Here is a 20,864-nt window from a genome sequence, read left to right as displayed (position 1 = left end):
CGGGAGTTGGTGATGGACAGGGAGGCCTGGCATGCTGCGATTCATGGGGTCACAAAGAGTTGGACACGACTGAGTGACTGAACTGAACTGAACTGAATCATTATCACCTCCTAACATCTTTGTTTTATAAATTAAAAATCTGTCCATCAAATAAACGTAAAGCACATATCTCTAAATACTCTTTAAGTATCAGACCCACTGGAGAATTTAATAATTTAATAAAACCCCACTCCAGTACTCTTGCCTGGAAAATCCCATGGACAGAGGAGCCTGGTGGGCTGCAGTCCATGGAGTCGTGAAGAGTCGAACACAACTGAGTGACTTCACTTTGACTTTTCACTTTTAAGCGTTGGAGAAGGAAATGGCAACCCACTCCATTGTTCTTGCTTGGAGAATCCCAGGGACAGGAGCCTGGTGAGCTGTCGTCTATGGGGTCGCACAGAGTTGGACACAACCAAAGTGACTTAGCAGCAGAGAGCTAGTAAAAGATCAGCATGATAGAAATCTATGCCAAAGGAAAGCTGAAAGCAAGAATTTATTAATCTATAAGACTGAAATACTAATGTCAATATTAATATAGTAATTACTGTCCATAACTTACATTGTTCTCAGATTAAGAAACTTCTAAATTATTTTGGAGTAAAATCTAAACCTATATAAACTGCACAAAACCCTCTAAAATGGATCTTACATATAATCTCCATTTATATACATGGAAAAAGTATAGGATTTCACCAAAGCTGTCTTAGTAATAACAAAATATTGTACACCATGTAAACGCCATTCTTTGCTCAGAATCTTATTTCTGAGCCAGCATCACAGCACTCACAATGCTCTGCCCAATGGTGTGATCTGAACGCTCGCTACTTCTCCAGCCCCACCCCTACTACTTCCTTCTGTTCCAAGCACACTGCCTTCCTTGGTGTTCCACCAACGCAAGAAACAAGCTCCTGCATCAGAGCCTTCCCGCTGCTTTTCCACTGCCTGAGATAGTCCCACCCCAGGCAATCCCACCGTTTGCTCCTCAGTTATTTCAGATCTCTGTATAAACGCCACTTGATCAGTGAAGCCATATTTGACCACCATCCACATAAAACACCTCCCAGCACCCTCTTCTTCCTTCCCGTTTCATTTTTCTCAAAGAACTTACCACCATCTGACACTATATATACATATATGTAAATTTACTGTCTGTGTCCTTCATACCCTCTTCTTCCATCATTTTATTTTCTCCAAAGAACTTACCACCACCTGACTGCATATGTGTGTGTGTGCGTGTGTGTGTGTGCGTGTGTGTGTGTATACATATGTCTGTCTGCTTCAGTTAAGAGTGCAAAGTCCATGAGAACAAAAGTTTATTTTATTCACTACTGCATCCTCAGAACTTAAAATGGTACCTGATAGCTGACATGAAATAAATAAATATTTGTTTAACAAATAAATGAAAAAAAGAAGTATATATTCACTGTTGTAAATGATACTTAAAATATATTAAGCAGAAAAGTAAATAGTATTGTTATATGCTTTACCATTTATGTCAAAAGAGCAGAAAACATGTAATATAAATCCATGTTTATATCTGCATACACTGCTGCTGGAAAGCCGCCTCTGAGGCAGGGCACCGAGGACTCACAAAAGGACACGGAGACCCCATGCGTGCGTATGTTCTCCATATTCAGAGAAATTAATTATGATGTTTGCCTTCATAAGTAAGAAATATAAAAGACAATCTAACAGAAATAGCCACAATTCATAATGTGAACTAAGGTACATTATTAGAAAAAAAATGAAATAGAAATGTGTTTTAACAGTATTTCATAAAACATAAAATACTTTACATAATCTCATTTCAGTGTCACAGAAATCCTGGCAGACAAGCTGGGGACACATTTGCTCCTTTTATGGAAAAAAACACCAATTCAGAAAGGTTACGTAGCCTCACAAGAGCTCCACGGCAGAGGCAAAGCTCAGCTCAGGCCCCCTGGTCCTGGTCGGGCACTTTGCTCAGCACATGCGACAGTGAGGCTTGGGATTAACATTTAACTTCTGTGTTTAATGAAAGGAAATGCACCTGATGATGAAAACAGATAAAGCTTCTCTAATGTTGACAATATGGCATCTCAACTGACAGCATTCCAAGTTAGGGACTAACTATTAAAACTGAAAATACATTGCACACTACGGTAAAATGAATTACCACTGAATCATAATGGCAGCAATATTTAGTCAGCAAACAAGATATTTTGTTGGCTGAAACGTAACAAAACAGGTTTTATTGACAGTGCTGTTCAATTAAGCAGAAATGAATAAAATACATAGAGAAGATAAATTTATATTGTGCATTATGCTAGTAAAAGGGCTTAAAATGTACAACTTCAGAAACATCAAAGTAAAGGCAATTATCTTACAGTATAGCTAAAAACATTTTAAAAGAACTCATTCCACAGTGCTATCAATTCTAGCTATATTTGACATATAAAGGAGATTGAACAAAAGTCATTATATTTGGCCTAATGTACACTCTGCTATAAAGTAAAGTAATTAGATTACTCTGGAATAAAAAGGAAGTGCAATTCCTCAATTCAACAGACACTGGTTGAAAACTTATTATCTTCTACAACTAGATAGCGAAAACCAATCATGTAATACTTTTTAAACAAATTGAGAGAGAGAAAGCGAGAGAGTAAAGTCAGGCAATGTTTAGTCAGGGGCTAGAAATCTTGGTATTGCCATCATTATCCAAGGCCAGCCAACAAAGAGTTTACCCTTCCACACTGCCCCAAAAGGCAGATTCTTCTGCCTGCAGAGCTAGAATTGCAGAATAAGATAAAATAATCCTTGGGTCCATAGAGCATTTTAACAACGCAAAATGCCTTTACCATTAACAGCACATTCAATCAGTCAATAACTCAATTTGATAAGAAAGGATTTGTCTTCTAATTCACTTCTCAAAGTACAGTTTCCATTGTACAGTGGTCCCTTCAGGACACTCTGAAAAAGGACTGAGAAAGGATGGGACCAGTATTTCCAGAGAGAGAGCATTCTGTGCTATAGTTCTCCTCTTGGGCATTTGATACAGAAAGTTTAGCAAAGTCCTGCAGTCAAATCAGAAAGTGCCCTAACCTGGCAGGTCCCAAACTACAGAACTCATTTCTCCGTGGAAGGTATTTCGAGGACACCAAACTCTTGACTTTCTTTCACCTCACTGGTCACTGCTCCTCAGTCTATGCTGACTGCTCCTTGTCCGGATCTAACTTGCAGCACCCCAGAGCGCAGCCCTTGCTTCCCTCTTCTTCTCTGCCTTCTTTCACTTGGTGACCTTCTACGGTCAAATAGTTTTAAACACCACTGATGCCTGCAACTCTCAAATGTGTATCTCCAGTCCAAAACATGCTCTGGAACTACCAAATGTCCACACTGACTGGGTGTTTTTTTATTTTTCTTTCTTTCTATTTTGGAAAGACAGACAGAACCCTTGCTCTTCCTCATCAAGGGTACTCTGTGTGTAGTCTTTCCCTGCACTTGAAACCAATGCTATTCCTCTAGAGCTCCTCCTCAAAACCTTAAAATTGTCCTTGACTCCTCTCTCTCATACCCCAGACTTAATCCACAGGAAATCTCACGGGCTTCCCTGGTGGCACAGCCGGTAAAAGTGTCTGCTTGCAATGCAGGAGACCCGGGTTTGATCCCTGGGTTGGGAAGATCCCCTGGAGAAAGAAATGGCAACCCACTCCAGTATTCTTGCCTGGGAAATTCCATGGACAGAGGAGCCTGGTGGTCTATAATACAGTCCATGGGGTCGCAAAGAGTCAGACATGAATGAGCAACTTCACTTTCACTTTCAACCATCAAACCATACCCAGAAACGAATCACCTCTCACTGCCTCCCATGACACCATCCTCACTCTCTCATCTTCTACCCCCCGGGTGTGGCAAACACCCTATTCTTCCAACCTTATCACCTCTTAAGTGTGTTATTGACCCAGCGATCACTGAAATCACAAGTCAGAGCGTGTCCATCTCTGTTACAACCTCCTCACCCAGCAGCTCCCCCTTTCATTCAGAGAAAACGCATGATCCTTCATTATGCCAGAGAAGGCAATGGCACCCCACTCCCGGACTCCTGCCTGGAGAATCCCAGGGACGGAGGAGCCTGGTGGGCTGCTGTCCATGGGGTCGCTGAGGGTCGGACACGACTGAGCAACTTCCCTTTCACTTTTCACTTTCATGCACCGGAGAAGGCAATAGCACCCCACTCCAGTGTTCTTGTCTGGTGAATCCCAGGGACAGGGAAGCCTGGTGGGCTGCCGTCCATGGGGTCACACAGAGTCGGACACGACTGAAGCGACTTAGCAGCAGCAGCATCCTCACTATGCTCCCGGGACCTGAGACCTTCTCTCATCGCTTCTCACTCACTCCCTGTCCTCTCACCTTCCCCCTGCCCAGAGCTCCTCACTGTACCCTGGACAGTCCAGATAGGTCCCTGCCTTTGTCTTCGACATAAACACATCCTCTGACTAGAATGTTCTTCTTCCGGAAATTAAGCGGTTTACTAGCTTCCCAGCTCAAGGTTTTGTTCAAATGTCACTTTCTTGTGTAAAAATTGATCACTGGATGCCTCTGAATGCTCAGCAGGACTATGAGGTATCTTATTTTATCTACTATTTTTATTTTATGCAGTAGGAATATATTGTATTTATTTAATAACACTCACTCATTTGTATAAAGCAGCATATGTTGTTTTCAGAAATCTTGAAAATTAAGAAAAATAATACAGAAAAAAATTTCCACCAAGCAGAGATTCTGTGATGGCTATTTACCTATTATTTCATTTTTTTCATTAAAAAGAACATTGTTAATATTAAAATGTCACTTTCTCAAAGATGCTTATCTTTATTTCCATTTAAAATTGTATCCCAACCTTTGACCCACTAGGCCCCCGGCCCCCTATCCTGTTTTGTTTTTATGCCCTGGCATTTAGGATCTTCCAACATAATATACAGACTTCTCTGGTGGCTCAGACAGTAAAGTGTCTGTCTACAATTCGGGACATTCGGGTTCAATCCCTGGATAGGGAAGATCCCCTGGAGAAGGAAATGGCAACCAACTCCAGTACTGCCTGGAAAATCCCATGGACGGAGGAGCCTGGGACTCCATGGAGTCTCAGAGTCGGACATGACTGAGCGTTCATTCAATTACAATATAATATAATATATAGTTTATTTATTAAGTGCCATTCACCACAGAATGTCACTCCTAAGAGTCTTCATTAGTTTTATTCACTGATATATTACAAGTATCTAAAAATGCCTTTGACACCTAGCAGGTGATCGATAAATGCTGCCTTAAATGTATAAATGGAACATACTTGTCCACAAATAATAGATGATTACTGTGCAATATTGTTTTTGTCGTGTGTTGCTGCTCAGCCGTGTCAGAGTCCTTGAGACCCCATGGACTGAAGTCTGCCAGTCTCCTCTGTCCGCAAAATTCTCCAGGCAAGAATACTGTAGTGGGTAGCTATTTCTTTTTCCAGGAATCGAACTCATGTCTCCTGCTTTGCGGGCAAGAGTCTCTACTGTCTGAGGAAAAGTAAGGAAGCCCTTACTTTTCAATACTTGATATTTATCATTTTCTCCTTGGTATTTTGGCCAAAATTAGACTTTGGGTGAAAAAGACAACATTAGAGGATCAGCTTCCCTGGTGACTCAGACAGTAAAGAATCTGCCAGCAATGAAGGAGGATCGGGTTCAACCCCTGGGGCGGGAAGATCCCCTAGAGAAGCGAATGGCTACCCACTCCAGTACTCTTGCCTGGAAAATTACACGGACACAGGAGCCTGGCGGGCTACAGTCCATGGGGTCACGAAGAGTTGGACACAACTGAGCGACTTTCATTCTTGCTTTCCTGGCAAAGATGTTTATATTACTTGCCTACAGAATTTTTTAGATTTCTGTAAATTAACAGATGGGCCTTTATTCTCATAAAATCACAAAGCTGAAACAAAGCTGAGAGAAGCGTCAATACATCTGACAGTCTAACGAGACTGCTAGCCGTGACGCCTGAGTCACCTTTAATTTTTTAAGAATATACACTCCATGGGCCATCTCAGCAGTACAGCTCCTTAAGGACGCTCTTCCACAGAGGCAATCACCACTGAGGAGTCTGTGTCTTGGTTAACACCGCCATTAATTAGGAAATGTAGAATAGTTAGTGGGCTTCCCTGGTAGCTCAGCTAGTAAAGAGTCGACCTGCAACGCAGGAGACCCCGGTTCAATTCCTGGGTTGGGAAGATCCTCTGGAGAAGGGACAGGCTATTCACTCCAATATTCTTGTGCTTCCCTGGTGACTCAGATGGTAAAGAATCCACCTGCAATGCAAGAGACCTGGGTTTGATCCCTGGGTTGAGAAGATTCCCTGGAGGAGCGCATGGCAGCCCACTCCGGTTTTCTTGCCTGGAGAATCCCATGGACAGAGGAGCCTGGCGGGCTACAGTCCATCGGGTCACAAACAGTCGGACACAACTGAGAGACTACGTACAGCACAGAAGAGTTAAGACCTACTCTTAAATAAGATTTAGGCCAAGCTTTACTACTTTTCACCGTATCATGGTTTAATTTTTAGTTCTTCCAGTTCTTCCAATGCTCAACTAAATTTCCCTTATTGAAATACAAAGATAGAATTTATAAAGAGGAGAAACCAATGGGCCTGCTTACCTGAATTTCAAGTATTTTGGCAAAATTACTCATAATGCTTAAACAGACATTTGGGGGGAAAACCAATCATAGTTTTAATATTTTGACTTTTTGAATAAAATGAAAAGTTATATTCTAATTATTACTGAAAGGCTGAATTATGCAAAAATTTCATTGGTATATGTGGGAGTATTATTTAGTTGCAAGAACTATGAACTGAAAATAGTTTTTACTTGTTTTATAAAACGTACTGTAGAACGTCTTTAATTGGTATCAATTGGTGGAATGTCCTGTTTGATTTATAAAATGTTACTTTATTACTTTAAACTACACACAGCATTTCTTTGTAAATTCCTTGAAGACTTACTACAGGCATTACTTCAATGAATAGATAAGATGTACAGAAACAAACAGCATTTCAGCTATTTAAAATAAATTGAATAAAATGAAACACGTGATATCACTTTCTAAAAGCTCATAAGATATTATCATCATTTAAAAAATGGGTACAAGAGAAGGTCTGAAGGTACCAGAAAGCAGTTTAGTCTCTTAAACTGTATTATGTTGTGGCTCAGTTCAGTTCAGTCGCTCAGTCGTGTCCAGCTCTTTGTTGGGTCCAATTCATTGCGACCCTGTGGACCATTGCCAGTCAGGCTCCTCTGTCCAAGGGATTCTCCAGGCAAGAACACTGGAGTGGGCTTCTGTGCCCTCCTCCGGGGGACCTTCCCAGCCCAGGGATCAAACGCACCTCTAGTTTCTCCTGCACTGGCAGGAGGGTTTCTACCACTGATGCCGCCTGGGATCACAATCTATATTAGATATACTACTCATCCATTCATTGAAACACCTCTTCTTCAGTGATTGCTGCTGCTGCTGCTACGTCGCTTCAGTCATGTCCGACTCTGTGCAACCCCAGAGATGGCAGCCCACCAGGCTCCCCCATCCCTGGGATTCTCCAGGCAAGAACACTGGAGTGGGTTGCCAAAGATAAAACTCTGAAGGATTATGAGTTCTTAATGAAATACTTAATGTCTCATTATATTTTAAATTGCAAACTCTAGATTTTAGTTGTAGTTATAAAATGGGGATATGTTACCATTTAGTGACATTCTACCATTAAATCAGGCTAGGAAGTAACCACTTCCACAGTCATATGGGGACAAGGAAATATTATAAACCATACTCAGAGAATAAAAGCTTTACTAAGGTTTGAAAGCCAAGCAAAAGAATGACCTTCAGAAGTTTCTCTGGAAAAAAAAAAAAAAAGACATATACCAGATAGTTACCAAAAATCATGAAATGAGAAAATTAAACTAGGAGGGTCCTCGGTCTATATAAGAAGATCCTTATTATCCGGCAGGACAATAAAGGAGAGCAAAGAATTATAATTCACAATGTATTGCACAGGTCATTATGGCTCAATTAATTTACAAATTGCAATAATCACAGTAACTTAAATACTTCATATTCATATCCAGATTTATCTGGAATTGGAAATTTCAAATGCAATTTTTTTCCTATGGAGATATTTCCTATGAATTCATTTAACAATTAAATAATGCTATTTAGAATAACACAAACTAAAAATTATTCAAATATCATCTATAGTATCATTAACTATAATAGCTCTACTTATGGACTGCATCCAGTTACTCACAGAAAAAAAACAAGGAAACAACTCAGGCTTTTTCAACCCTGGCACTGTTAATATTTGAGGTTGAATATTTTTTTGTTGAGAATAAGAAGAGAGCGGCTGTGGTGGGCATTGTGTGATATTTAGCAGCATCACCGGCCTCTATCAACTAGATACCAAGAGCATCCACCAGCTGGGAAAATCAAACATGTCTGGAGATATTTCCAAATGACTCGTGGGTGTCAAAATTGTTCCTTGATAGAAACCACCAACATAAGATGGAAGAAGGAGGAAAGGAAGGGGAAGAGAAAAAAAGTATTTACACTAAGCATTCTTAAACAGTTAATAAATCTATATAAAATAAGTTGAATTACTAGTTGCTAGATTTAAATGTGTTTATTGTAGTTAAAAGATATTTATAAGAAAAAATCTTTATAAGCAAAATCAATGTTTTGTATTGTGAAAACAACAAAAACATCATCAATCTCAGATAAACTTCTACTGTTCTTAATAAGAAAAAAATCAATAAATATCTGTTCCTTATTTCTACCTTAAGAATAACACCCTACCTTCCTGCTGTATCCCAGGAATAAAAACAATTGCAGTCTTTGTTTTCAGATTTAAAGGCAAGAGAAGAGCTTTTTCCTCTGACTCTACAGGTGGTTTCTGAAAGTGCTCTCCAGGTGACCTGAGGTGACCAACAAGTTTATTTTGCATTTACACACAAGTTTAATAGGACCTGCATATTAACAAGAGTAATAACTTGTTATAGCAACCACAATTAATCTTCATATTCACTTATTACCTATATACAACTCCCTCAGCCTTCTCATTCGCTTCCTCTCTGGCTTACCATAGATGTAACTGATCGTGCGTCCTCTTCATAATTGACTACTGGAGGTGGCTCTTTCCCGTCATTTTCTTGCACTTTTTGCTCCAGCAATTCTTTCTGGGCTGTGAACTTTGCCTCGGTGCATCTCAGCTGCTGGACTGACTGTTTCAGCTCTTCAAGTGTCTGTTTTTGGCTTAGCAGAAGTACAATACTAAAAGAGAACACATTTAATATAAATTATTTCAACTACTTTAGGAAACAAAGACTTTGAAGGAAATCATATACTGTATATATGTAGATTATGTTCCTTTCTTCATTTTCCTCTTTATAAGAGTCTTTGAGAACTATAAAAATTATGAAACTAAACAGATTTTGAGTCATCACAGTAGTTGTTAAATGTTAGCATTAACAAAATTGAAGGAAGTGTCTAGAAGCAAAAACCAAATTCAAAATGCTTTCAAATTATTACGATCTATGGCCCTCGTTTTATTTTACAGCTAAACCGTCTACCTCACAAAGTACAGACATTTTGGTCCAGAAATGTAGAGCCTAAAATGAATTAATATGACTGAAGCAGAATCTTAATTTATTTTAAATCTCAAATGGAATATAGCTAAAATCAGATCTGTGCCTAGAGAATAAGTCAAGTCAAGGTGACAGCTGGAAGCAAGCTGTGTGCCCGTCGTGAGGACTGTGTGCTTAGAGCCTGGGGAAGTTTTCTGACGAGGACTAGCAAGTAAGCGTAAGCCCTCAGGCCTTCCAATGTACACCCTTATAAAGACAGCAGACCTCTTCATTCCTCCTTTGGAGCGCTACGGAGGCCACACGTTACCTTCCTGTGACTTTTTTACCCTTCAAGGCTGCCCCTAATAGGAATTTCACATTAATTTGCCCATCTTAAAGGCACAAGAAAGCAGGTAGCAGTGGTGAGAAAAATCTTGAAAATACTGTCACATTTAGCATATTAGTATCTGAAAGAACTGTGCCATGCACTGTTGAAAGCAAGTTAATAATAGATTACAGACAGTTTGGAAAGAGACAGTCTCTTCAGCAACTGCTGCTGGGAAAGGTGGACAGTGCATGTAAATTGATGAAGGTACAACACGCTCACCACACACAAAATAAACTTAAAATGGCCCAAAGACTTAAATGTAAAACAAGATGCCTAAAAATCACAGACGCGATCACAGTCAACTTGGTTATACCGCACAACAGAGAGAGCTACATGCAATACTCGGACAAGCCGCCACGGAAAGGAACATTTTTAAAAAGCATGATCATGTGTAACTAAAGCACTTCGCTGTACAGGAGAAATTAATACAACACTGTAAATCAATTATACGTAAATTTAAAAATTGATCAAATACATGAGAAGATAAGCCACAGACTAGGAGAAAAGATAAATAAACGACATATCTGATAAAGGAATGTTATCCAGCATATATGAAGATCTCTTAAATATCAATAATAAGAAAACAAGCAAACTTCTTAAAAAATGAGCCAAAGACCTTAAGAGATACCTTACCAAAGAAGAAATACCAGTGACAAATAAGCACATGAGAAAGTGCTTCACACTGTATGCCATCAGGAAAACGGAAATGGAAATGACAGTGAGATAGTACTGGACATTTATGAGGAAGGCCAAGGCCCAGAACACTGACACCACCAAATGCTGGCGAAGAAGTGGACTGCGATCACCGACTGGGATGCACGACGGCACGGCCACTCTGGAGGACAGACCAGCGGTTTCCTGCAAACCAAGCTCACGTCTGCCATGCGATCCAGCAGTCCTCCTCCTTGGTATTTACCCAAAGGAGCCAAAAACTTACACTCACATAAAAGCCCACACGTGGATATTTACAGCAGCTTTACTCATACTTGTCAAAACTGGGAAGCAACCAATATGTCAGTCATCAGAAGAAAGGATAACTGTGCAAGGGAATACTTTTCACAACTCAAAAGAAACGAGCTACCAGGCCACTGAAGACATGAGGACTCTTAAAGCACAGTATTAAGCGGAAGAGGCCGATCTGAAAGGCGACATAACGCATGACTCCAACTATGTGACACTCCGTGCAGGCAAACCCACATAAAGAGACCGCGAAAGGACCACGCCCACCAGCAGCTGGGGCTGGCGGATGGATGAACGTGTGCAGCACAGACCATCTCAGTAGAAAATGCCCTATACGATGCCAAGATGATGGGCATAGGTCAGTGCACACTAATTCACACCCAGAGCATGCACACCACCAAGGGCGAGGCCGAATGCAGACCACAGGCTCAGAATGACCATGCTAGGTCATTCTAGATTCACCGACTGCAGCAAGCCTGACGCTCTGGCAGGCGGTGCTGATCATGTGGGAGGCTATGCACTGTGGGAGAAGTGTGTCGGCAATCTCTGTGCCTCCCCCTCAGTTTTGCTGTGAAATTTAAACTCCTCTAAAGAAGTCTTAAATTTTAAAAATGATGTGTCAGTACAGATTTAGCAGAATGACTCAGATAGAAAGTAATGGTAATATCAAATGCTGGTGAAGATGAGGCGAGACTGTCACGAACACATTGCTAGCGGGAACGTATGTCGGTATGTGCGTGCATGCTAGGCCGCTTCAGTCGTGTCTGACTCTTTGTGGCCCTAGGGACTGTAGCCTGCCAGACTCCTCTGGCCGTGGGGTTCTCCAGGCAAGAATACTGGAGTGGATTGCTCCTTCAGGGGGTCTTCCCGACCCATGGATCAAAGCTGTGTCTCTTATGTCTCCTGCATTGGCCTAGGGTTTAATGGGATCTTTCTGCATTAATTCTTCCAACTACATGAGTGAGTGACAGTCGCTCAGGCATATCCAACTTTCTGCAAACCTATGGACTGTAGTCCACCAGGCTTCTCTGTCCGTGGGATTTTCTAGGCAAGAATACTGGAGTAGGTTGCCATTTCCTTCTCCAGTGGTAATTATCTCCATTAAAAATTAATTTAAACATATGTATCACTGGGAGTTCCCGGCTAGTCTGGTGGTTAGGATCCAGCACTTTCACTGTTGCAGCCCAGCTTCAATTCCTAGTTGGAGAACCAACATGCCACAAGCTACACGATGTGAGCAAAACGAGAAAAGAAGTTTCACTACTATTGGTGCTTCCTGTTGTAATGTGAGGATTTTACTATCTCATATACCTTGGGTTCTTAACTAATCTCTTTAAAACAGGCCTTTTTAAATTCTTCAGGAGTTCTAGATATCTATTGTGTCATATAAGAAATCACTTGGACATTTTGAGACACTATCCTAACACCAAGAACAGGAAATAAATAAAATGGAATACTACTCAGCCACGAAAAAGAATGAAATCCTGCCATTTGCAGCAACGTGGTTGGAGCTATCGATTACCATACTAAGTGAAATAAATCAGAATATAGACAAATACCACATGATATTAATTACATATGGAATCTAAAAGAGAAATAATAGAAACGAACTTATTTACAAAACAGAAAAAGACTCACAGACGTCGAAAACAAACTTATGATCACTGAAGAAGAAAGGTGGCAGAGAGGGATAAATTAGGAGTCTGGGATTCAAATATATATACACGACTATAGACAAATCACATAATCAACAAGGACCTACTGTATAACACAGGGAACCCTACTCAATGTTCTGTAATAACATACGTAAGAAGATGACCTGAAACAGAATGGATATATACACAGGTAAATGAATCACTCTGCTGTTCACCTGAGATTAACACATTATAAATCAGCCATACTTCAATATAAAATAAAAATTTAATTTAATAAATAAGTAAATAGCTAAGCATCCTGGCTTTTAATTCAGATGTTTTTAAGAACAATGAGATTTGGGAAGGTAGATGCCCTATTACATAGCTCTAGTCCAAATGTTTTTTAGTTAATACATCTGATCAGCAAATTAAGGAACAATATTACCTTCATCCAATTAAGTTCACTGAGCTCTACGTATAATGACCATTTCAAAAACATTATCATCTTATTATTGTTTAATAATTACTTTTAAAAAAATATTACCGTAATCACTATATAATTATTTTATATGCTTATAACATCATTCAGCAAATGAGCTATACATATTTCAATAAGAAGTTAATTATAATAAATGCATAACTGTATAAAACAAGATGCACAGGAAGCTATAAATAAATCTGAAACATGCAAGGGGTCAGGATTTATGCATGTGCTGTTTACTGCCTACTTCTGACTACTCTTTCCATGCACTCTTCACTTGGTGAAGAGTGAAAGTGTTAGATGCTCAGTCGTGTCCAACTCTTCACGATCCCAGGGGCTGTAGCCCACAAGGCTCCTCTGTCCATGGGATTGTCCAGGCAAGAATATTGGAGTGGGTAGCCATTTCCTTCTCCAGAGGATCTTCCCAAGCCAGAAATCAAACCTAGGTCTCTCACACTGTGGGCAGATTCTTTACCATCTGAGCCACCAGGAAAACCCTTCTACCCTTTAGTTCAGTTCAGTTCAGTCGCTCAGTCATATCTGACTCTTTGCAACCCCATGAATCGCAGCACGCCAGGCCTCCCTGTCCATCACCAACTCCCGGAGTTCACTCAACTCATGTCCATCGAGTCAGTGATGCCATCCAGCCATCTCATCCTCGGTCGTCCCCTTCTCCTCCTGCCCCCCATCCCTCCTAGCATCAGAGTCTTTTCCAATGAGTCAACTCTTTGCATGAGGTGGCCAAAGTACTGGAGTTTCAGCTTTAGCACCACTCCTTCCAAAGCACACCCAGGGCTGGTCTCCTTCAGAATGGGTCTCAGCAAAAATGCCACTTCCTAGACGACCCCTGACCACCTGTGTTAGGTGAGTGCTCCGCTGCCATTCTTCCATCTGAACTCCTGGTTTCATAGCAATTACCACAGCTGTTAATGTCTCATTTTGTACTGGTCGACTCTACAAAAGCATAAGCTTCATGAGCCATGTGCCCACATGTGTCTTACGTTTCACTGCACTCATAGCCCCTAGTAGATGTAACTGAAACATTCTGAGACAAAAATAAGAAACAGATACCTGGATTTGCAAGCCAGAACAATGCTCCAGATAGTTCAAGCATTACCTTCACTATAAGCTGGATGTGAATCTTTGCAAGTCTTTGAAAATTTCTGGCCCTCAGATATCACATAATTTGCAAGATTAGATGATCAAATTGACTTCTCTAGATTCCACCTGGCTCTAAAAGTTATGATTTTATAATGTGTAAAGTATTTTTAAGTACCAGGTGATAATGGTTCATAACTATACAAAACTGAATTATCATTCACTCTCTGGAGTCAAATCAAGCATTAAAACGAGTAGCAACATTACCAGTTCTTTATGCCAATGAGTCATAAATGACATATGCTTGGTATATTTTCCCATAAAGTATTTTCTAATACAGTAGTCAAGGATCATAAATCAGGAAAAAATGGATATTACTTCCACTTGAATAAACATGTTTTGGAAGTAATAAGTAAAGATATGTATAATAGAATGATACTTTGTGTTGTATTAAATTATACCACTTCAAAAAGTTGGTTTTATTTCTTTCACCTTATTTCTTTAAATAAAAATTTGCAATAGCTATATTTCAACTAAGACCTGCATTATTTATATAAGCCAAAAATCTGTGTTTCTTAGTGTGAATTTCATGTCACATAAAAACCATTCTTTAAGTTCATTTTTCACTTTATATAATTCAATTTTATAAGAATCAAAGTTATGAGATGATTTTTCATGTAGTTTTTCACTATATTATGTTTTGGAGAAACTTATGGCAAATCTAAATTCAAAGGTTTTAACATTAGTCTCTCATACATTATATTTTCATAAGAACATGAGTGCTATTTATAATAAGTAAAAATTCAAAAAAAAAAAAGTAAAAATTCACATAATTTCATTAATTTAGAGATCATTTAAGAAGGCAAATATATTATAAAGGATATTTTAGTATTGGGGGAAATGTAGTTTTGTTTCATTGTTTTATTGCTTTTAACTAACATGATATTTGAAGCTAAGAAATGTTCTGGAGTAAAAGTAAATCTTTGAAATTAGATAAAATTGCTTTTAATCATATATTAAAATAAGTATCTGTAGACATATATACAGGTCTTCCCTGGTGGCTCAGCAGTAAAGAATCCGCCTGCAATGCAGGAGAGGCAGGTTTGAGCTTTGGGTCTAAAAGATGCCCTAGAGAAGGAAATGGCAATCCACTCCAGTATTCTTGCCTGGAAATTTCCATGGATAGAGGAACCTGGCTGGTACAGTCCATGGGGGTCACAAAAGAGTCAGACACGACTTAGTGACTAAACAGCAACAGATTATATATATATATATATATATAGAGAGAGAGAGAGAGAGAGAGAAATGTTTAAGAAATATTCGGGAGATGAAATGCAAACATTTACCCTAGAATTCATTTCAGGCTGTTTGTTTTGCAAATTATTTTAACATACAGTTCAAAGACAAACTTCAGCCCTACCAATGTCTAAATTAATGAGATTTCACAATGACTACTTAGTTATATAAATATACTTAACATTTTCAAGATTATGCCCTGAAGTTAACAATAAAAACTCCATGATAACAGAGTGCAAACAGAATTTGGGTTAAACCGGACTCATCTGCTGAACTGCCAGACATACTTATCCCTTCTAACTTACTCTCCTAAGAACACTACTAAAATCAGGAGATCAAGCAATTGCTGCGATCAGACAGAAACTTTGGAGTCAAGAACTCATGAGTTTTCTATGCCTTCCTAGGTGTGTGATTTTAAGTTATGTAAATTCTCTAAGTCTTAAAGGTAAAATGTTCATAATTACACGGAGAGCATAGTAGAGATTACATGAAAGTGAATTAATACATATAAAATACCCAGCATAATATGTGGAAATGAGTAAGAACTCGAGAGGTGTTGTTTCCCATATACCCACCCCCCGTTAGGCCTCCTCTCCTCTCGTCCCATCCTTGTCTCCTGATGAGTATGAACCGGTGGGGAAATGTGGATCGCCCTGAACATGCAGATGAAGAGAGAACTGAAGAGAGGAGTCAAGAAAACATACCCAAAAAATCAGAGAATCTCACAAATTCTAGGTTAAGATAACCCTTAAAGACTGTCTCCTTCAACAGTATATAACCAGACATGCTGGTGAGAGGGTCCTACTGTATTTCTTCATATCTAACAAATTTTAAAACAAGAGTCATTTACAATGTGTACATTTACAAAACTACAAAATGTAGAACTATTGGGTCATCTATAGACATGTGCGGAGATTTACTTGCAAATAAGAAAAACAAAAGATAATTATGTTTTTAATTTTATATGTGCAATGGTTGATGAAGTCTATTTTTATAATCCAAAGAAAATCTAATCCTGATTCAATACTGAAAATTTTCAGATTTATTAAAGGAATATCCAGAGTAACTCATATTTTCCTGTTCTCGCCTTTAAAAGGCTCATCAATTTCAATATGACATTTAATACCAGTTGTAATAAGAGCCACAGTATTAAGTGGGAGTGGAGAAGGAAATGGCAACCCACTCCGGTACTCTTGCCTGGAAAATCCCATGGACAGAGGAGCCTGGTGGGCTATAGTCCATGGCGCTGCAAAGAGTCAGACACAACTGAGCAACTTCACTTTCAGTTTCATTAAGTGGGAGAGGTAGGCTCCTACTAACCTGAGTTGCATACTAGAATAGATGGTGTTGCCATTCACTGAAATTGAGGGAAAGAAAAACTAAAAGTGAACTAGTTTGGGCTGGGTTGGATTGCATTTAGGGGATTTTTAATTCAGTCTTAGATATGAGAAATGCAGGGTACTACTAAGACATCCAAGGAGGCATGTCAAGCAAGCAACCAGTTACATGGACAGAGCGCAGGAAGGAGACCGGCACAGCCTAGGACCACGCCGAGGGTAACTCCAAAACATACTGGCCAAGTGGGGAAGAATGAGTTTACAAAGGAGGAGCGGTCAGAAAGGGAGAAGCAAGATTTGGTATCTTGGTTCGCAAAGGCCAAGGGAAAGGAAGTCAACAAAGATACTTTGAGGAGGTCACCTAAGACAGTTGCAAAATTTAGCAATGTATATATTGTCATTGAGCACTGTCAGCCTTTACACTGTATGCTGGAAAGGCTGTATATAGTAACCTTGCTTATTTAACTTATATGCAGAGTACTTCATGAGAAACGCTGGGGTGGAGGAAGCACAAGCTAGATTCAAGACTTCTGGGAGAAATACCAATAACCTTAGATATGCAGATGACACCACACTTATGGCCAAAAGTGTAGAGGAACTACGCTTTCCTCTAAAAGAGGACAGTGAAAAAGCTGGCTTAAAAAACAGCATTCAAAAAATGGAGATCATGCCATCTGGCCCCATCACCTCATGGGAAATAGATGGGGAAACAATGGAAACAGTGACAGACTTTATTTTCTTGGGCTACAAAATCACTGTAGATGGAGTCTGCAGTCATGAAATTAAAAGATGCTTGCTCCTTGGAAGAAAAGCTATGACCAACCTAGACAGCATTACTTTGCCAACAAAGGTCCATCTAGTCAAAGCTATGGTTTTCCCAGTAGTCATGTATGGATGTGAGAGCTGGACCATAAAGATGGCTGAGTTTGGAAGGACTGATGCTTTTGAACCATGGTGCTAGAAAAGACTCTTGAGAGTCCCTTGGACAGCAAGGAGACCAAACCAGTCAATCCTAAAGGAAATCAGTCCTGAATATTCATTAGAAGGACTGATGCTGAACCAGAAACTCTAATACTTTGGCTACCTGATGCAAAGAACTGACTCACTGGAAAAGACCCTGATGCTGCGAAAGACTGAGCGCAGGAGGAGAAGGGGATGACAGATGAGATGATTGGATGGCATCACTGACTCAGTGGGCATGAGTCTGAGCAAGCTCTGGGAGTTGGTGATGGACAGGGAGGCCTGGCATGCTACAGTCCTTGGGGTTGCAAAGAGTAGGACACAACTGAGCGATGGAACTGAACTTAGCTGAAAGGTCACTGATCTTTTTTGTACAGTTCTTCTGCGTATTCTTGCCGCCTCTTCTTAATATCTTCTGCTTCTGTTAGGTCCATACTGTATCTGTCCTTCAATATCCCTATCTTTGCATAGAAGGTTCCCTTGGTAGCTCTAATTTTCTTGAACAGATCTCCAGTCTTTCCCATTCTATTGTTTTTCTCTATTTCTTTACACTGATCACTGAGGAAGGCTTTCTTATCTCTCCTGGCTATTCTCTGGAACTCTTCATTCACCTAGAGCCAGACATCTTGGAGTGTGAAGTCAAATGGGCCTTAGGAAGCATTACTATGAAAAAGGCTAGTGGAGGTGATAAAATTCCAGATAAATTATTTAAAATCCTAAAAGATGATGCTGTTAAAGTACTACACTTAATATGCTGGCAAATTTGGAGAACTCAGCAGTGGCCATAGGATTGGAAAAGGTCAGCTTTCATTCTAATCCCAAAGAAAGGCAATGCCAAAGAATGCTCAAACTACCACACAACTGCACTCATCTCACATGCTAGCAAAGTAATGCTGAAATTCCTTCAAGCCAGGCTTCTATAGTATGTGAACCAAGAACTTCCAGATGTACAGCTGATTTAGAAAAGCCAGAACCAGAGATCAAACTGCCAACATCTGTTGGATCATAGAAAAAGTGAGAGGGTTCCAGAAAAGCATCTACTTCTCCATCACTGACTACACTAAAGCCTCTGACTTTGTAGATCACAACAAACTGCGGGAAATTCTTAAACAAAGGGGAATTCCAGACCACCTTACCTGCCTCCAGAAAAATCTGTATATAGGTCAAGAAGAAACAGTTAGAACTGTACATAGAACAACGGACTGGTTCAAAACTGGGAAAGGAGTATACCAAATCTATGTATTATCACCCTGCTTTATCAACTTATATGCAGAATGTATCATGGGAAATGCCAGTCTGGATGAAGCAAAAGCCAGAATCAAGAGTGCCAGGAGAAATAATAATAACCTCCGATGTGCAGATGACACCATCCTTATGGCAAAAAGCGAAGAGGACCTAAAGAGCCTCTTATTGGAGGAGGACGATCAAGGAGATCAAACTAGTCAATCCTAAAGTAAATCAACCCTGAATATTCACTGGAAGGACTGATGCTGAAGCCGAAGCTCTAATACTTTGGCCACCTGATGCGAAGAGCCAACACACTGGAAAAGACCCTGATGCTGGGAAAGATTGAAGGCAGGAGGAGAAGGGGACGACACAGGATGAGATGGTTGGATGGCATCACCGACCTAAAGGACAAGCGTTTGAGCTAACTCTGGGAGTTGGTGATGGACAGGGAAGCCTGGTGTGCTGCAGACCATGGGGTTGCAAAGAGTTGAACATGAATGAGCAACTGAACAACAAAAAAGTCATGGAGAATCTTACAGATGCCTACTTCCATAATGCTGGGGCAGCAACCAGGGATTCGTGGTTTAAGTACTAAGGGAGAGCTGAGGTACTGAGTGCACATTAGCACTCCTAGGACAAGTCTAAGAAAACGGAAGGCAAAGACAGTAACAGAGAGCATACTGAGGTTGAAGAAGGGTTATCCAGGGTGAGCAGAGGTTACTTTTAGGAGTCAGGACTTACAAATATTTAAAAAGTGAGCGTGGGACACATATGAGAAGAAAAGGTGGACATAATATATAAAACAGTGTAAAGTTTCAGGGAAAGTAAGAAATGATGAGATACAAAACAGGGACAAGGAACACACTCTTTAAGAAAGTAAGGAAAGAGAATGAGTACAAATGTGGTGGATGTGGATAAGTAGCGCAAAAACGAGGCATTCGCCACCTGATGACTTCCACTTTTCCTGCAATGTAGGAGACATCCATTTGTCGACTCTGATCAGGCACACAAAAGGATCAGAGGCTCGAGAGACGTGGAAAGCATCTGAAAAGTTGCACAGCAAGTAGTAGAGACCAGAGAAATGTCACACATCACAGTTTCCTTGGAAGTCTTGACAAATCAAGCCACTTGTAAAAGTACGAGAGCAAGAAATTTATATGTTCTAGTCAGGGATCAGAGGAACCACAGAAAAGTAACCCTCATTGCGCATATAGACAGTGACCAAAGTCAGACTAGAAATTCTAAATTTCAGATCAAAATGTAAACCTGAGAATAAGAGAAAACATAAGTATTGAAATCAGTAAACACAAGAGTACAGAAAATGAGTCAGAGGATCCATGAACACGCTCACTGATTCAGTTCCATTTAGTTCAGTCGCTCAGTCGTTTCCGACTCCTTGCAACCCCATGAATCGCAGCACGCCAGGCCTCCCTGTCCATCACCAACTCCCGGAGTTCACCCAAACTCACCTCCATCGAGTCGGTGATGCCATCCAGCTATCTCATCCTCGGTCGTCCCCTTCTCCTCCTGCCCCTAATCCCTCCCAGCATCAGAGTCTTTTCCAATGAGTCAACTCTTCACATGAGGTGGCCAAAGTACTGGAGTTTCAGCTTTAGCATCATTCCTTCCAAAGAAATCCCAGGGTTGATCTCATTCAGGATGGACTGGTTGGATCTCCTTGCAGTCCAAGGGACTCTCAAGAGTCTTCTCCAACACCACAGTTCAAAAGCATCAATTCTTTGGCACTCAGCCTTCTTCACAGTCCAACTTTCACATCCATACATGACCACAGGAAAAACCATAGCCTTGACTAGATGGA

General features: G+C 40.2%; 1 protein-coding gene across 9 annotated transcripts in view; it reads right to left on the bottom strand.

The window, feature by feature from the left end:
* Positions 1-20,864, bottom strand: part of FER (FER tyrosine kinase) — a 456,675-nt gene that overhangs the window by 292,084 nt on the left and 143,727 nt on the right. For all 9 annotated transcript variants that reach the window (XM_042251005.2, XM_060416072.1, XM_060416073.1 and 6 more), the window contains one exon: positions 9,182-9,371. In XM_042251005.2, coding sequence (XP_042106939.1) covers positions 9,182-9,371 — 190 coding nt within the window. The remainder of the gene's footprint in view (positions 1-9,181; positions 9,372-20,864) is intronic.

Source organism: Ovis aries, chromosome 5, assembly GCF_016772045.2.
Source record: "Ovis aries strain OAR_USU_Benz2616 breed Rambouillet chromosome 5, ARS-UI_Ramb_v3.0, whole genome shotgun sequence".
Taxonomy (NCBI): domain Eukaryota; kingdom Metazoa; phylum Chordata; class Mammalia; order Artiodactyla; family Bovidae; genus Ovis; species Ovis aries.
The sequence above is the reverse complement of the archived record's forward strand: the minus strand, read 5'-3'. Positions and strand labels throughout refer to the sequence as shown.